Below are 14387 nucleotides of genomic sequence, written 5' to 3'. Positions count from 1 at the left end.
GAGCAAAATGAAGAATAAACCTCAGTTTTATCATTCAACAAATAAACCCATACGCCTCTTGAAAAATCGTCAACAATAGTCAAAAAATAGTGAGCACCACAACTAGAAGGTGTCTTATATGGCCCCCACAAATCACAATGTATTAATTCAAAAATACGACTAGCTCTACTATCACTATCAGGAAAGCTATCTCGAGTTTGTTTAGCTTGTGGACAAATATCACATGCTTTATTCAAAATTTTGCTACTAGAACTAGCACTAACTGCAGGAACTAACTTGACAATTCTATCCGACGGATGTCCCAAACGACGATGCCAGAGCTCAAATGTAGACACCTCTCGATCCGTCACCGCACATACTTTGGGAAGACGCCGGAAATAGTAGAGTCCATCTATCCGTTCACCGCCTCCAATCAGGCTCCCCGAATGTTGGTCCTGTATAGCACACAAAGAATCAGTGAAACGCACAAAACAATGTGAATCATCAATCATTTTAGAGACCGAAATTAAATTGCAATTTAATTTCGGAACAAAAAGAACATTTTCAAGAATAATGCAATCTGTTAATGGCACTCGTCCCATCTTCGTAGCCATAGCATGTGCACCATCAGGTAACCCAACAGGACACGGAGAAATATCAGTCACATTCATCAAAGAGTGTTCATCCCCCGTAACATGGTGAGACGCACCAGTGTCGACAATCCAATATGGAGAAAAATACTCACCGATCATTTTCTCCTGTTGATTATTAACCATATTCAAAAGGAGGCGAACATGCTCGGGTTTAAATTCGGAGAGAGCAGAAATAGTATCATTCGAAAGTAGGGGAGAGGAGTCACCAGAGCAACCCACGGCATTAGCACGCACCGGGGGTTTGCTCGAGGTTGAAGCAGCAGTGGCAGCAGTGGTCGAGGCAGGACCTTTAGGGGCAGGCAGCAGAGCACCCTGCTGTCCCGAGGAAGTAGCAGCAGCAGAGGATGGAGCACGGCCCTTCCTACCATATTTCTCCAGCCACCAGTCAGGGTAGCCATGGAGCACAAAGCAACCCACGTTGTCATGACCAGGCCGCTTGCAATGAGTACAATAAAGCGTCGATTTGTCCACTCTATTGAAATTGGTCGATTGAATTTGTCGACGATCCGAGGGCAGAGCAAACACATGAGCATCTTCACGTGTCATAGAGGTATGAGATTGGGCAATACTCCTTGAGCGCTCCTCTTGAAGAAGTGCTTGATAGGCACGCTCAATAGTAGCAGGGGGCTGCTGCGAGAGAAGGTTTGTGCGAACCATAGCATACTTGCTATCATCAATCCCGACCAGAAATTGATGCAATATTTCCTCCTCCCTGTCCCTCTCGTATGCAGCAGCAACATCACAAGAACAAGAGCCACACTTGCAGCCATGTGGGGGTTTAAGGCGTAAAAGATCATCAAAATAACCCATTAATTGGGTGTAATATTCCTCGACAGTCATAGTGGGCAATTGCTTGCAATTTGTAATTGCTGCCCTCAATTGTTGCAAGCGAGGTCCACTTGCTTCACAGTAGCGTTTGTCTAGGTACTCCCACAGTCGTCTGGCGTCTTCAAAATATGGAATAGATGCAGCAACTTTCGGCTCCATAGCCCTCAAAATCCAAGACACCAACATTGAATTAACCGTATCCCAATCGAGCATTTTCTTTTTCTCTGTGGGTTTGGAGATAGTACCATCAACAAACCCGAATTTACGCCGAGATTTCAAGGACAAAGACATAGCCCTGGACCATGGTAGGTAGTTCTCACCCTTCAAGATTACGTGAGAAATTAAGTTTCCGGGTTGATCACCCGATCCAAGATAAAAGGGAGAAGCAGGATCGATCTTGTTGTCGTCCCCCATTGTCGATTGTCAATAGAGTAGATTAGAGTTTAGAGTTTTAGAGATTAGTGAAAAAAAAAATTTAGAGTTTTAGGGTTTAGATTGATTTTGGCTCCGATACCATGTCAAACTTTAGAGAAGAAGTTTAGAGTAAATGTTTTCTGTATGTATTACGATATTCACAAGGTATATATATACAACCTAGGAGAAGAGAATAGGGCTTAACATCGGCCCAATAGCTAAATACAATATAAGGTCTAACACTTTCCATGTTATAGGAATTGTACTAATCTCTGCATTGACTAAATTCACTCCAATAATTACGCATACGTTAACCGCAGGCCAGTACATACTTTCATTGATCAAAACCGGGACATCGACCGGGACAATAGCAACACCTTCAATTTTATCAATACACAATCTATCCCATTTCCAAGTCTTTAAAGAAAACATATAAATTCTATACAAATCAATGTCTTCTACGACAACTCCATACGATAACCCCATTAAATAAACAATCTTATAATCATCGATCGAAGAAACATAACCAAATCCAGCGGTTATCACAACAACATGACCTTTAGGATTTTGAGGACAATTAATAACATCACTATATTGTTGTGTAACAGGGTTGCAAATATAGAAGTTATAATTTTTGTCACAAAAACATACCAACCCATTGCACGAGCCCACCACATGAACACGTCCACCGTTAAAGGTGTAGTTGAATTTGAGGGTCTCTTCGACACGGCCGTGTTCATCGAGTGTAATCGAGGTGAAAATAGGATGAGGATCGCGGTTCCCTGAGAACAAGAGGAATTGAGGGGATAGTAAAGAGGGGGATGATTTGAGGTGGGATTTCACGAATTTTGGGGTAGAAATTGTGGAAAGCCATGATTTGGAAACAGATTTGAAGCGAATTAGGGGTTTAACTGGAAGTCTTGGTAAGATGTTCTCGAAGATAAGATCATCTGGAAGAATTATTTGGGAATTTGATTCCTCAATCTCTTTCTCCATCTTTGAAAATGAACTTTAAATTGGAAGTTTGAGATTAAAATGATTTTTTTATGAGACTTTGAGAGAGAAGTTGAGTACTTAAACGAAGGTTGAGTACTTAAATAAAGGTTGACAGATACGAGTAATAAAGGTAATAAATTAGGAAGGAAAAAAAAAAAAAAAAGAGAGAGATGTGACAAGACATGTCTCACAACTTCACAAGTCAAATACTACTCGAAGTAGTCTAGTACTCTACTACTCCAATTCTGTTCTTACGTATAGTTCAGCTAGTGAAAGTTAATTTTGAATGACATTTCGGGTGAGAATTGAATCGCATAAAAGGGATGCGGTTCATTACTTTGTTTATCAAACAGGAAAATTGTAAATACATCTATAAAAATGTTTAATTAGAATGGCATTTCCATGATGAACAAATTTTGTTTATAAACATGAGAAATTGGAAATTCCTCTACTTTTTACTTTCTCCGTTTCACAATAATCTTGACACTTTATTTTTAAATGTGTTTTATAATAATTGTAATACATTTTATTTGGTAAAGACATATTAATATTTTATTACTTCTTGCTCCTACTAAACTTACTTATATTATACTTTTTTAGCTGAATTGATTTGATCCAATCTAAATCAATTTAATCTAATCTAATGATTTTATTTTTCCTAATTTTAATTTCAATAATAAAATGTATTTATTATTATTATTATTATTAACCTAAAATACAATGGTCAAACAAATGCATTTACTTTATTCCTAAAATATTAAAAGTTCATAACAAAAGTTCTTCTACAAAATGACATACACAAACAAAAAAACATAGCCAACCAACAATACATGTACAAGTGTACAACTTTATTGAAAATGACCATACATGCATATATTTCACCTTTGAGGTAATGGGTATATTTGAATGTCGTTAGATATTTGAGTCTCATGAAAGATACCTGAATTTCAAAAAGATCTACCATCTCGAGCCATACTTGAAAATTTTAATTATTTTCTTCGCTAAGTAAATACTATTCCCTTCGTCCATTATTGATAATTTCTTTTGGTTAAATTTTAGTTTCAAAATATTCACCCAATTTGCTTTTTCAGTATTTTTTTAGCAAAATTCTCTCTAATTTGCAATATTGTTTGTGCCAATTTAACATTCCCATGTAAATTTTGCTTTTTCATATATTTTTATTAGTTTTACTCTCTACTTTTTTGCAAATTCAATGTAAATTTATCTTTTCAATGCACTTTAATACTTCTTATTTATGTTTATTAATTTCCATGAAAAATGTTTATAAGAGACTATCAATCAGGGATGGAGGGAGTTAAAAAAAAAAGAAAACTTTAATAATCTTCACTCCGTACAACAATTGAAAGATATTTCAAACCACTTTAATATCATGGAATATATTGTCAATAATACCAAATATGGACACCAAACATTAATTGGCTGTTATGGACGTCGTAGAGATGTCAATTCGAATAGTCGGATGGAGTTTGGATCGGATCTATTCGGGTCGTGTATGTTCGAGTCAGATATATTCAGTTCAATTACCCTTTTAACCCGCTTCAAGGCGGATCAGATCACTTTCGGATTGGGTCAAATTCGAGTCCAGATCGAATTTGGGTCGGGTCAACTTCAGATCGGTTCATACTCAGTTCTTATAAAAATTGAATCGGGTTCCAAACGGGTTTGACCGGATTAATCTCGGCCAGGTCGGTGAATTTTGGATCGGGTACATTTCGATTCAATTGATTTCGATTATGTTAAAATTGGTTTGAATACTAAAGTTGATTCACTATTCGGTCAATTTTGATTCAAATACTTTGGCTGAATTTTGATTGGGTTAACCAAATTTAATATTCAAATAAGTACATTTTTAAAAGTAGAGTAATTATTGAGTTTTTATTTATTTTATTTTATTTTATTTTAATCTTGTCATTGGGTCAATATCAAGTTGTCCACATGTCATTTTTCCATATCGTATCATTAATATATGTTTAAGTAAAAAAAAAGGTAAATAATAAGTTAGGTTTAAATTATGGTTAGTTTGAAATCATGTAAAGTTAAAATCGGGTCGATTAAATAGCAATTCGAATAAAAAACAGATCGGATTGAATCGGGTGTTTGTCGGATCAATTTTGGTTGAATAGAGCTCATGTCGGGTCAAACCGGTTTGGGTTGAGTTCAATTCAGGTTAAATCGGTTTTTGGGTTGAGTTCAACTCGGGTCAAATCAGTGGCAGGTTAAGTTCAAATCGGATCAAATTCGGATTTGGTTACAAATCGATTTTGGGTGTTGAGTTTCTCGGATCAAATCGGATCAGTTACAGTTCGAAACGGATGATTTTTTTCTGGTCAATTCGATTTTGACACCTTGCTGCATTATTCACATTTCACAACTTCATTCACATTTCATAAATTCATTTGATTACATGAGGTAGATTTACCGATTTTAAGTGGTATAAATATTAAACCAAGAACGGATTATGATTGATTTAATGAGGATCGTAAGACGACTTTAATGACTGAAGTACAACTTAATACAGTGAAGAAAATTTGGAGCTTAGGGCATGTTCTGATTTACTGAAATGAGCTGAGCTGAATTGAACTGAACTGAACTAAATGAATGTTTTATGAGAGAATGAAATTAGAAACTGAACTGAATTGATTGAAGCTGAACTGAATTGAAATTAAGTTGAAGAGAACATACCCTTAATGCACTCCCTCCGTTCTACAATGATGTTTTTGTTTGGAATCTTTGACTTTTTTTTTTTTTTAAAAAAAAGAGAACCTTCTAAATTTCTCTTAATATATAAGAACAAATATAATCATGTGGAATCTAGTTAGAATCGTCTTGGTGAGTAGATTACTAATATCTAACTTTTATAATTTTGCTAGTGTGAGATTAAAGATATTTACGGTCAAAAATGGGTAAAAATTTACATCGATTTACGAAGTAGGAACATCATTTTAAAACGGAGGGAGTAATGAAAATCACAAAGTTTTATATGTGGCTGGCTGCACCGTACGGCCAGTCACAATATAATTTTTTTTATTTTTATTTTTAATTCTTCTTCTCTCTATTCTCTATCTCCTTTTTTAATTTCTTCTTCTCCACTTAGCCACCCATATCACCCCTTCACCAAGCTATCTCTTCTTTCTCTCTCTTCCTTTCTCCAAAAAAGGGCAGCATACTTGCAAAATAAACCACCTGCAAATATGCAATTACAAAGGAAGAACGCATGTCCTCCACCAACCCTTCATTGTGCTCCGTGAGCTCCTCGTACTTTGTCGTCGAAAAAAACTTAACGGTTTTTAAGGCCAAATTCGACCATAAAAACTCTAGATCTAGAGTTTTTATGGTCGAATTTGGCCTTTTCAGCCATATTTAAAGTGAAATCCGAAGCCATTGTTAATTTTAAAGGTATTTGTTCGATGATTTTTTTTTAACGATTTGGTTATGGATTCGGTTGGATCTATGTTTGTTTGTGGGTTTGGTGTATGGTGGTGGTGATAGCATGGCGTATTGGGGGTGGGGCTAGTGGCGTTTTGGGGGTGGTGGTAGGTCAAGGGTTACTAGGTCGGGGGTTACTTAAGGGGTTACTAGATGGGTAGGTCGGGGGTTAGTTAAGGGGTTAGTAGATAGGTTACTTAAGTGGGGTTATTTGAAGGGGTTACTTGGGAGGTTATTTAAGTGGGGTTACTTGAGGGGTTATTGGAGGGGTTACTTAAGTGGTGTTACATAAGGGGTTACTAAGTCGGAGGGGTTACTAGAGGGATTATTTAGTCCGGTCAGGAGTTACTAAGTCGGAGGGGTTACTTAAGGGGTTACTTGAGGGGTTACTTGGTTCGGTCAGGGGTTACTAGGTCCGGTCAGAGGTTATTTGGTTGGAGGGGTTACTAGATTGGTGGGGTTACTTTGTCATTTGCTGATTTGGCACCCTGTCGCATGGTGCGGCCAGCCTCACCAGAAACACACTGAATGAAAATTTATAATTTGTTTTTTTAGTTACATAATTTTGCAAAATTACAGATTTTTAGGCAATTTTGAAAATGAAAGAAATACAGAGAATTAAAAAAATAGAAGGGATAATGTTTACCAATCACTGCAACTACAAGTTAAATTTACCGTATATCGACATTGCAAGTTTTTTCTTTCTTTTTTTTTTCTTTTTTTTTTTTTTTTTTAATTTTTAATTTTAATTTTTTAAAGCTAAGGAGAACTTAAATAGGAGTAGTATACATAATGCAATTCTTTCAAAAGACAAAAAAAAAATAATACATAATGCAAACATAGAAACTGAAAGTACGGAGTACAAGTAGTGTACAACTGAAACGGCCACTAGTCACTAGTCTACTACTCCTTACATAAGTTCTAATTTCCTAAATACAGCACTAGTTAATAGTAATAATACCGCCATTTGAAATCCAAAAACTGAGTCATTGGTAAATCTAGCCGTGAAATTTTGCCTGAACCGATTACAATAGTGCCCAATAAGATGGGATTACATTACATATGCACAGCCATACCTTCAAATCTTCAATTACACAATTACTCAGCAAAAACACAAAAAGATTAGGATCGTCTTGTCACGCTTACTCAATTACGGGTGAAACCAGACTCATCTTGTAATCCCATGCTTTGTATACATGACCACCAAAATGAGTACCTCCTTGATATTGTCTATAGAAACTTTTACTCGGATCAAGTAACGCAACCAGATTATCATTTGATACCAACCATTTTCCAGTCTCAGAAACACCCAACAAATGCATTTGATCGCGATTAAGATCATACATTTTCACCCAAGACAAATCATCTTTGTTCAACCTGTAAACTTTACGAACACAACACGATGACCTTGACCTAATATTGAAAATATCAAACCTCAAAACATTAGGATCATAAGAATCATAAAACACACACAATTGCCCTTTAATCCCAATTAACTCTATCCTTTTAAAAGGTTGAACCGAATTAAGCAGTTCATCAGGAGGTGTTAAAGGAATTTTACTAATCTCAGAATTGACTAAATTAACCCCAACAACATTCCCAAAGTTAATCGCACACCAGTATAGAACGTCATTGACCAAAACCGGCACAACATCTCGAGCAATTGCAACACCTTCTACATTATTTAATCCAGGGGATGATCTTTCCCATTTCAAAGTAGTCAAAGAAAACATATAAACATCAAAATCAACCAACTCATTGACATGAAAATTGTTTTCATTGGATGTCTTTGTTAAACAAGCAATCTTGTAATCATCAATTGAAGAAACATAACCAAACCCAGCACCTATGATTTTTTGGTTAAGGCCGAAATCAGGACATTTAATAATACTACTATGTTGTTGAGTAAAAGGGTTGCAAATAGAAAAGTTGAAATTTTTGTCACGAAAACATACCAAACCATTGCAACAACCCAAGAAATGAAAACGAGGACCACCGTTGAAGGTGTAGTTCAATTTAAGCGTCTCTTCGACACGGCCGTGTTGATCGAATGTAACCGAGGTGAAAAGAAAATCAGAGTCGCGGTTGCTCGATAAAAGGAGGAATTGAGGGGATGGAGAGGTGTATAATTTGAGGTGGGTTTTTGCGAATTTTTGGGTGGAAATTGTAGAAAGCCATGATTTGGAAACAGATTTGAAGCGAGTGATAGATTTAATTGGAAGTCTTGGTAAGATATTCTCAAAGATTAGATCTTCTGGAATTGTTAGAGTTTGAAATTTTGGTTTTTGTGTATGTTCATCCATCTTTGGTAGGAAGTATTGATGGTTGTATAAGAGAAAAAGTTGTTTGAGCTAAGAACAGGGATTTAAAAATAAAAGAATTAAGCTTTTATTCAATAATAATAAATTAATAATAATAATAAAAAAAAAAAAAAAGGATGTATGGAGTAAACAGAGTTCATTACATATCAGTTGTCATTGTCAACATGTTAAAATTGTTTTCCTTGTGTTCCACGTTAAATGTGGAGTACTCTTGCTAGAGTAGCTGAGTGAGCTGCAAACACGCGGATAATAGGGAAAAAAGAAAGTTTTTAGAGATAATAGAGGTAATACTTCCTTCGTTTTTAAATACTTGTTTCATTTTTTTATATGTGGAATTTTAGGAAAAATTTGAGAAAAATAATAAAATATGGAGGTAGTGGGGTTGGTGGAAAAATAAAAAAAAATATACTCCCTCTGTCTCTAATTGTTTGCTCCACTTTCCTTTTTAGGGTGTCTCCAAAAGATTGCCCCATACTACTTTTGGCATGTTTTCCCACTTGCACTTTCTCTATCTATCTCCTCGTTGATATTTGTATCAACCCATGTGCACTATTTTTTGCCCAAAGCCTTAATAAAGTGGATTTATGGTTTGGGGCAAACAACTGGGGACGGAGGGAGTAAAAGACAAAAGTAGTGGAGAGAATTGGTGGAGAGAGAATATATGTTGGGTCCACTAGGTGAGAGAAATTAATTAAATATTGTAAGAGCTTTTAAAAAAAAGAAAATGGAGCAAGTATTTAAAAACGGCCGCAAAATAGAAAGTGGAGCAAGTATTTAAAAACGGAGGGAGTACTCATTTGCATCCGAGGCGAGGAACTAAAAATTGAGGAAAGTTAAGCATTTACAAATGCATAATGAGGGGTATTTATGTAATTATACACATGTACAAACGAATACATATTCTGGTATTATTGGATGATTAAATGGTAGCACTGAATATACAGTGATACTATATATGCACATAATGATATTATATATGCATTCAGTTGTACAAAATTTATGCATAAATAGTACCACTATAAAATTTATGCATAATACTCACTCTCCTTCTATTCTTCCACTACTTTTGCTTTTTACAATTTTTATTTTCTCAATTACTCTACTACCTCCTTATTTTATTACTTTTTTTAATTTCTCCTAAAAAACTCCGTTTATGGAGAAAATGGAGCAAGTATTTAAAAATGGAGGGAATAAAATTTTACTCCGTACGTAGGGTCTGTTCTGATTTACTGAACTGAATTGATTGAAATTGAACTGAACTTAACTGAATTGAGTTGAGCTAAACTAAATTGTTTATGAGAGAAGAAAATTAAAAAGCTGAACTAACTGAACTAAATTGATTGAGCTCAATTGAAATTAAAGTGAAGAGATCGGACATAATATCTCTCATCTCTTTTTTTTTTTTTTTCCCAATTATCTCCAAATCTCTTTTTTCCATCTCTGTTTACAAGTCATTGTGCAACAGTGGGAGCAAAGTAGCAAACCATATGGAAAACCTGTTGACAATAGTGATTAGTGACAAATGACTGACATGTGCATTTAAATCTCTTTACTTACTGCATACACTTAAAATCTCTTTACCTTTTTTGGGACAAATTTGTTTTTTATTAAAAGTAATGAAAGCTTCGAATTTTTTACCCTTGTTCTTAGCTCAAAATCTCAAATAAACAAAGCTCCTTCTCACTTTCTCAATTCTCACACTATCACTTTCTCAGTCTCTCTCTTTGCATCAATGGAGAGAGAAACACAAAAACCAGATTCTCAAAATCCAACTCTTCCAGACGATCTCATCTTCGAGCACATCTTACCAGAACTTCCCCTAAAATCTCTAACTCGTTTCAAATCTGTTTCCAAATTATGGCTTTCTACAATTTCTAGTCCAAAATTTACAAAATCCCAATTTCTCCTATTTTCAGGGAACCACGATCCTCATCCTCTCTTCACCTCGGTCACACTCGATCAACACGGCCGTGTTGAACAAATCCTGAAATTCAACTACAATTGCAACGGCAAACGTATTCATGTGTTGGGTTCTTATAACGGTTTGGTATGTTTCTGTGACGAATATTTTAATTTCTACATTTGCAACCCTTTTACAGAAAAATGTAATGATGTTATTAATCGTCCTGAAAATGCCCCTGATTTTACTCCTAACAAAGTCATATCTGCTGGATTTGGTTATGTTTCTTCAATTGATGATTACAAGATTGTTTGTTTAATTGGAAAATCAACTAGATACTTTTCTCTTGCCTTGTCTAATGTTTACATATTTTCTTTGAGCAATTGGAAATGGGAAAGAGCATTGTCTAGATTAAATGTACATGGCATTGAAATTGATCCGGTCGACCGTGTGCCAGTTTTGGTGAATGATGCTCTTTACTGGTATGCATCAAACATAAATCATATTGTTGAGATGAATTTAATCAATGCTGAGGTTAGATCATTTCCTTTGACAACTGCGGATATGCTTAACTCGCTTCGACCAGATAAATGGGTGAGATTGTATGGGATAAAAGGGAGGTTGTGCTGGCGTTGTGGTCGGGAAGTTTGGAGTTTGAACAAAGATGATATGTCTTGGATGAAAATGTATGATCTCAATTTTACAGGGATGCGGTTGTTGTGTGTTTCAGAGGCCGGAAAATGGTTGGTTTTAAACCAGAAGTTTCTTGCTTTACTTGATTCTGGTAAAAGTTTTTATAGACAATATGAAGGAGGTACTAGTTTTGATGGTCCTATATTTAGCGCATGGGATTATAAGATGACTTCTGTTTCACCTTTTCTTGAGTAAGTGTGACAATCGTGTTCAGGCAACATTTCGTGGTAGATAAACCGATGAATTGGTCTATGAATTGGTCTAATTGTAGTATTTGGTATTTTTTGGAGTTTCAAATGGAGTATTAGTACTCTGTACTAGTCTTATTGTGTTTTGAAAAAAAAAATCTGATGTAAGGATTATGGGTTGTTAAATATATGTTTCCTATTATCCGGTTTATGTATAATTAAGAAGATATTTACCTTCCCAATGTTAGTGATATTTTACTTTGAATCTTGCATAGTTGCATTTTACGGTGTTTTTACTTCTACTCCGTAATTGACTCCAATACCAAATCCTCATAAATTCTAGTTTTTTACGGAGTATTTAATTTAATTTTTTTTAGTTGTTTTTATTTTTAGAAAACACGAAGTACCACTTTGAAACACCGCCTTTTTTAAAAAGACACCACCTTTTAAAATGCTATAGCTAAAGCACCTTATTAATTTGAAAGTTCAATGCAGATATGAAATCGTTAAATCTCTCACAAAGTAACAAACAAGTGAAACACTGATTGATTCACCATAACTTAGGAAATTCAAAACATTTTCAATAAAAAATGTGAATCATATGCGGATTTTATTATTCAAAGTGCCTAATTAACAGCCAATTCTAATTAGGTTTTTGATTAGGGGATAATATTTATTATCACATCAAGCTAAGGTATATTATCACATCAAGCTAAGGTATATTATCACATCAAGCTAAGGTATAAATTTTGGGGGTTTAAACTTGGGGTTAATTAATAAAAATCACACATCATCCATTATTTATATGTGAATTCTAACTAAGGGCCTTTTCTTATTTATTGAACCGAGTTGAACTGAACTGAATTGATTGGAGCTTAACCGAACTGAACTGAATATTTTATGAGAGAGGGAAATTAGGAGATCAATTGAACTGAGCTGAACTGAATTGATTGGAGCTGAATTGAACCGGACTGAACTGAACTGAACTGAAATTAAGTAAGTGTGAACAAGCCTTAAATTGCTTATTAATTTTACACTCATTGCATGTAATTCTCTCCAAGTATGTTTTTACATGTCAAACCTATATTAATTTAGCCACTTAGGGCTTGTTGTCTTCCCCTTATAAAAATAAGTTTTGCAAAACTTTAATTCTTACACTATTCTTATACATTAGTAACGTTGTTTATTTATTGATACATTTTTTACTAATTTATTTATAACAAAAGTTATCAATTAAGGGGATTTTTTTTAAAAAAAATTAAATATATCACAATAGAAACAAAACCATCCCATGGATATAGAGGTTTAAGATTGAAATTTCAATCATTATTCTGTCTTTAAAGTCATAATATTCAGATGAAATCTAATATAGTTTGATTGCATCATTAACCTCACCACCATGCTCAAAGGCGCCTATTCACGAGACTTTTATGAATTCGGGATGCAAAATCAATGGGTGCCGGAGCTACTTCCAATTGCTCGGGATACCCATCCAAAAAGCAAAAAACGATGTATGCTGTTACAAATTCCTAAGCTATCTTAACAAAATCTTTCATACTCCTCATTTTTTTTATTACAAGCATTTAAAAATCTTCACCACTATTCGATATAGTGGCGATTTCAGTATGGATAAATCCTGAAATTTCTGACTAGATTTCTCTAATATAAAATTTGTATAAATAAAATAAATTTCTTATAAATTTGTTGAACTTCGCATGCGGCCCAGCAGTAAGAAACCTACTGATCAAATGAAAAGTCGCGGGCTCGACGCTGCATGACTTTTTTATTTGTAATTTTTGTCTCTCTATATTGTTTCTTCCTTATTTGGCTTTTACTTTGTTCTTTTTTTTTTTTTTTTTTCTTTTCAATTCTAATCAATGATCCGCCTTAAAATTAAATGAACCTCCAATACCTCAAATCGACACGTATTGTGCATACCCGATTTATCAATTTAAATTTTATTTTTAATTATGATACTAGATATCATTGTATACGTTTGAAAATTCCGAACTCATAAGAGCAAATTCATGGAATCGCCACTTATTCGATAGATTAGTTATTCTTAAAAGACTAGATGATGCTTTAATAAAACAAAAATCTTGTTTTCTTAATAAGTCAATCTCCAATACTCTAAAAAATTATCAAGATTCTAGATTTTGTAAAAGATAGATTACAGTTCAATTTAACAAATCTAATGAAGGGATAGTTGAAGTAAATATTTTTGTGTTAAAAGGAAAATACAGAGTTGCGAATTTTATAGTTGATTTTGCACATTTTTATTTAGACGTAATTAAGAGCGTAACTAATTTCCTTAATGAGTAAGGATGCAGTTAATTTAAACTTTGGAGCGTCCTAAAAAAAAAGGTTAGACTTTAGAGCCTCTAATTAGTTTATTATGTATAGTCTTCTCTTGACTTCTTACATACTCTATTTTCTCACTTCCATATTTCACGCCTCTTTCCAAAACCCTCATCCAATCCAAGGCTCTAAACTTATTGCGCAATTCTTACAAAAACTTCAGGTAATTTAATCCGATCGCAAATTCATCACCATTTTAATCTCAACTATCATATCAAAACACGTTCAATTTTATTATTATTTTTTTTCTTAATTATTTTAATCCTGACCCAATTCTAATTCATCAATTTCAGGTTTCAATTCAATGCAAGAAGTAAAAAAATCATTGAAAAAAATGGAGCAAACAACAGCAAAATCAGAATCCGAAACACCAACTCTTCCGGATGATGTAATAGTAGAGATGATTCTACCTAGACTTCCGGTAAAATCCTTAACCCGCTTCAAATGTGAATTGATGTAATTGATGGTGGATTTGAGGTTTAATTGTCACTATTGTTGATGCGCTTTAGTGTTGGTAAATTGAAGCGGCGTGGATTGAAGGTTGTGGTTGCGTTGGTGACTGAAAATGGTGTGGATGTGCGGTTGAGAGCTGGGCGGCGGTGATTGACTG

The 14387-nt window shown here is 34.5% G+C and overlaps 4 protein-coding genes across 4 annotated transcripts; 1 reads left to right on the top strand and 3 right to left on the bottom strand.

The window, feature by feature from the left end:
* LOC145588055 (uncharacterized) lies at positions 1–1916 on the bottom strand. Its single transcript, XM_081644698.1, has 2 exons — positions 725–1916; positions 1–434 (listed from the first exon to the last, which is right to left on the bottom strand). Exons 1-2 carry the CDS (start codon positions 1872–1874, stop codon positions 400–402), a joined length of 1185 nt encoding a protein of 394 aa, XP_081500824.1. The 5' UTR covers positions 1875–1916; the 3' UTR covers positions 1–399.
* A 138-nt stretch (positions 1917–2054) lies between these two features.
* LOC145589046 (F-box/kelch-repeat protein At3g23880-like) lies at positions 2055–2870 on the bottom strand. The gene has a single exon (XM_081645620.1). It carries the CDS (start codon positions 2868–2870, stop codon positions 2055–2057), a length of 816 nt encoding a protein of 271 aa, XP_081501746.1.
* Positions 2871–7459: 4589 nt separating this feature from the next.
* Positions 7460–8620, bottom strand: LOC145589045 (F-box/kelch-repeat protein At3g23880-like). The gene has a single exon (XM_081645619.1). It carries the CDS (start codon positions 8618–8620, stop codon positions 7460–7462), a length of 1161 nt encoding a protein of 386 aa, XP_081501745.1.
* Positions 8621–10370: 1750 nt separating this feature from the next.
* LOC145589044 (putative F-box protein At1g33530) lies at positions 10371–11426 on the top strand. The gene has a single exon (XM_081645618.1). The coding sequence runs from the start codon at positions 10371–10373 to the stop codon at positions 11424–11426; it is 1056 nt and encodes a 351-aa protein (XP_081501744.1).
* Positions 11427–14387: the final 2961 nt, after the last annotated feature.

Source organism: Chenopodium album, chromosome 17, assembly GCF_948465745.1.
Source record: "Chenopodium album chromosome 17, dcCheAlbu1.1, whole genome shotgun sequence".
Taxonomy (NCBI): Eukaryota; Viridiplantae; Streptophyta; class Magnoliopsida; order Caryophyllales; family Amaranthaceae; genus Chenopodium; species Chenopodium album.
The sequence above is the reverse complement of the archived record's forward strand: the minus strand, read 5'-3'. Positions and strand labels throughout refer to the sequence as shown.

Excerpts from the sequence above, each read along its gene's own strand:
- LOC145589046 (XM_081645620.1), bottom strand. The coding sequence starts at position 2,870 with ATGGAGAAAGAGATTGAGGAATCAAATTCCCAAATAATTCTTCCAGAT.
- LOC145589044 (XM_081645618.1), top strand. The coding sequence starts at position 10,371 with ATGGAGAGAGAAACACAAAAACCAGATTCTCAAAATCCAACTCTTCCA.
- LOC145589045 (XM_081645619.1), bottom strand. The coding sequence starts at position 8,620 with ATGGATGAACATACACAAAAACCAAAATTTCAAACTCTAACAATTCCA.
- LOC145588055 (XM_081644698.1), bottom strand. The coding sequence starts at position 1,874 with ATGGGGGACGACAACAAGATCGATCCTGCTTCTCCCTTTTATCTTGGA. Across the intron at positions 435-724 it reads TCAACAGGAGAAAATGATCG|GACCAACATTCGGGGAGCCT; the intron begins GTGAGTATTTTT and ends TGTGCTATACAG.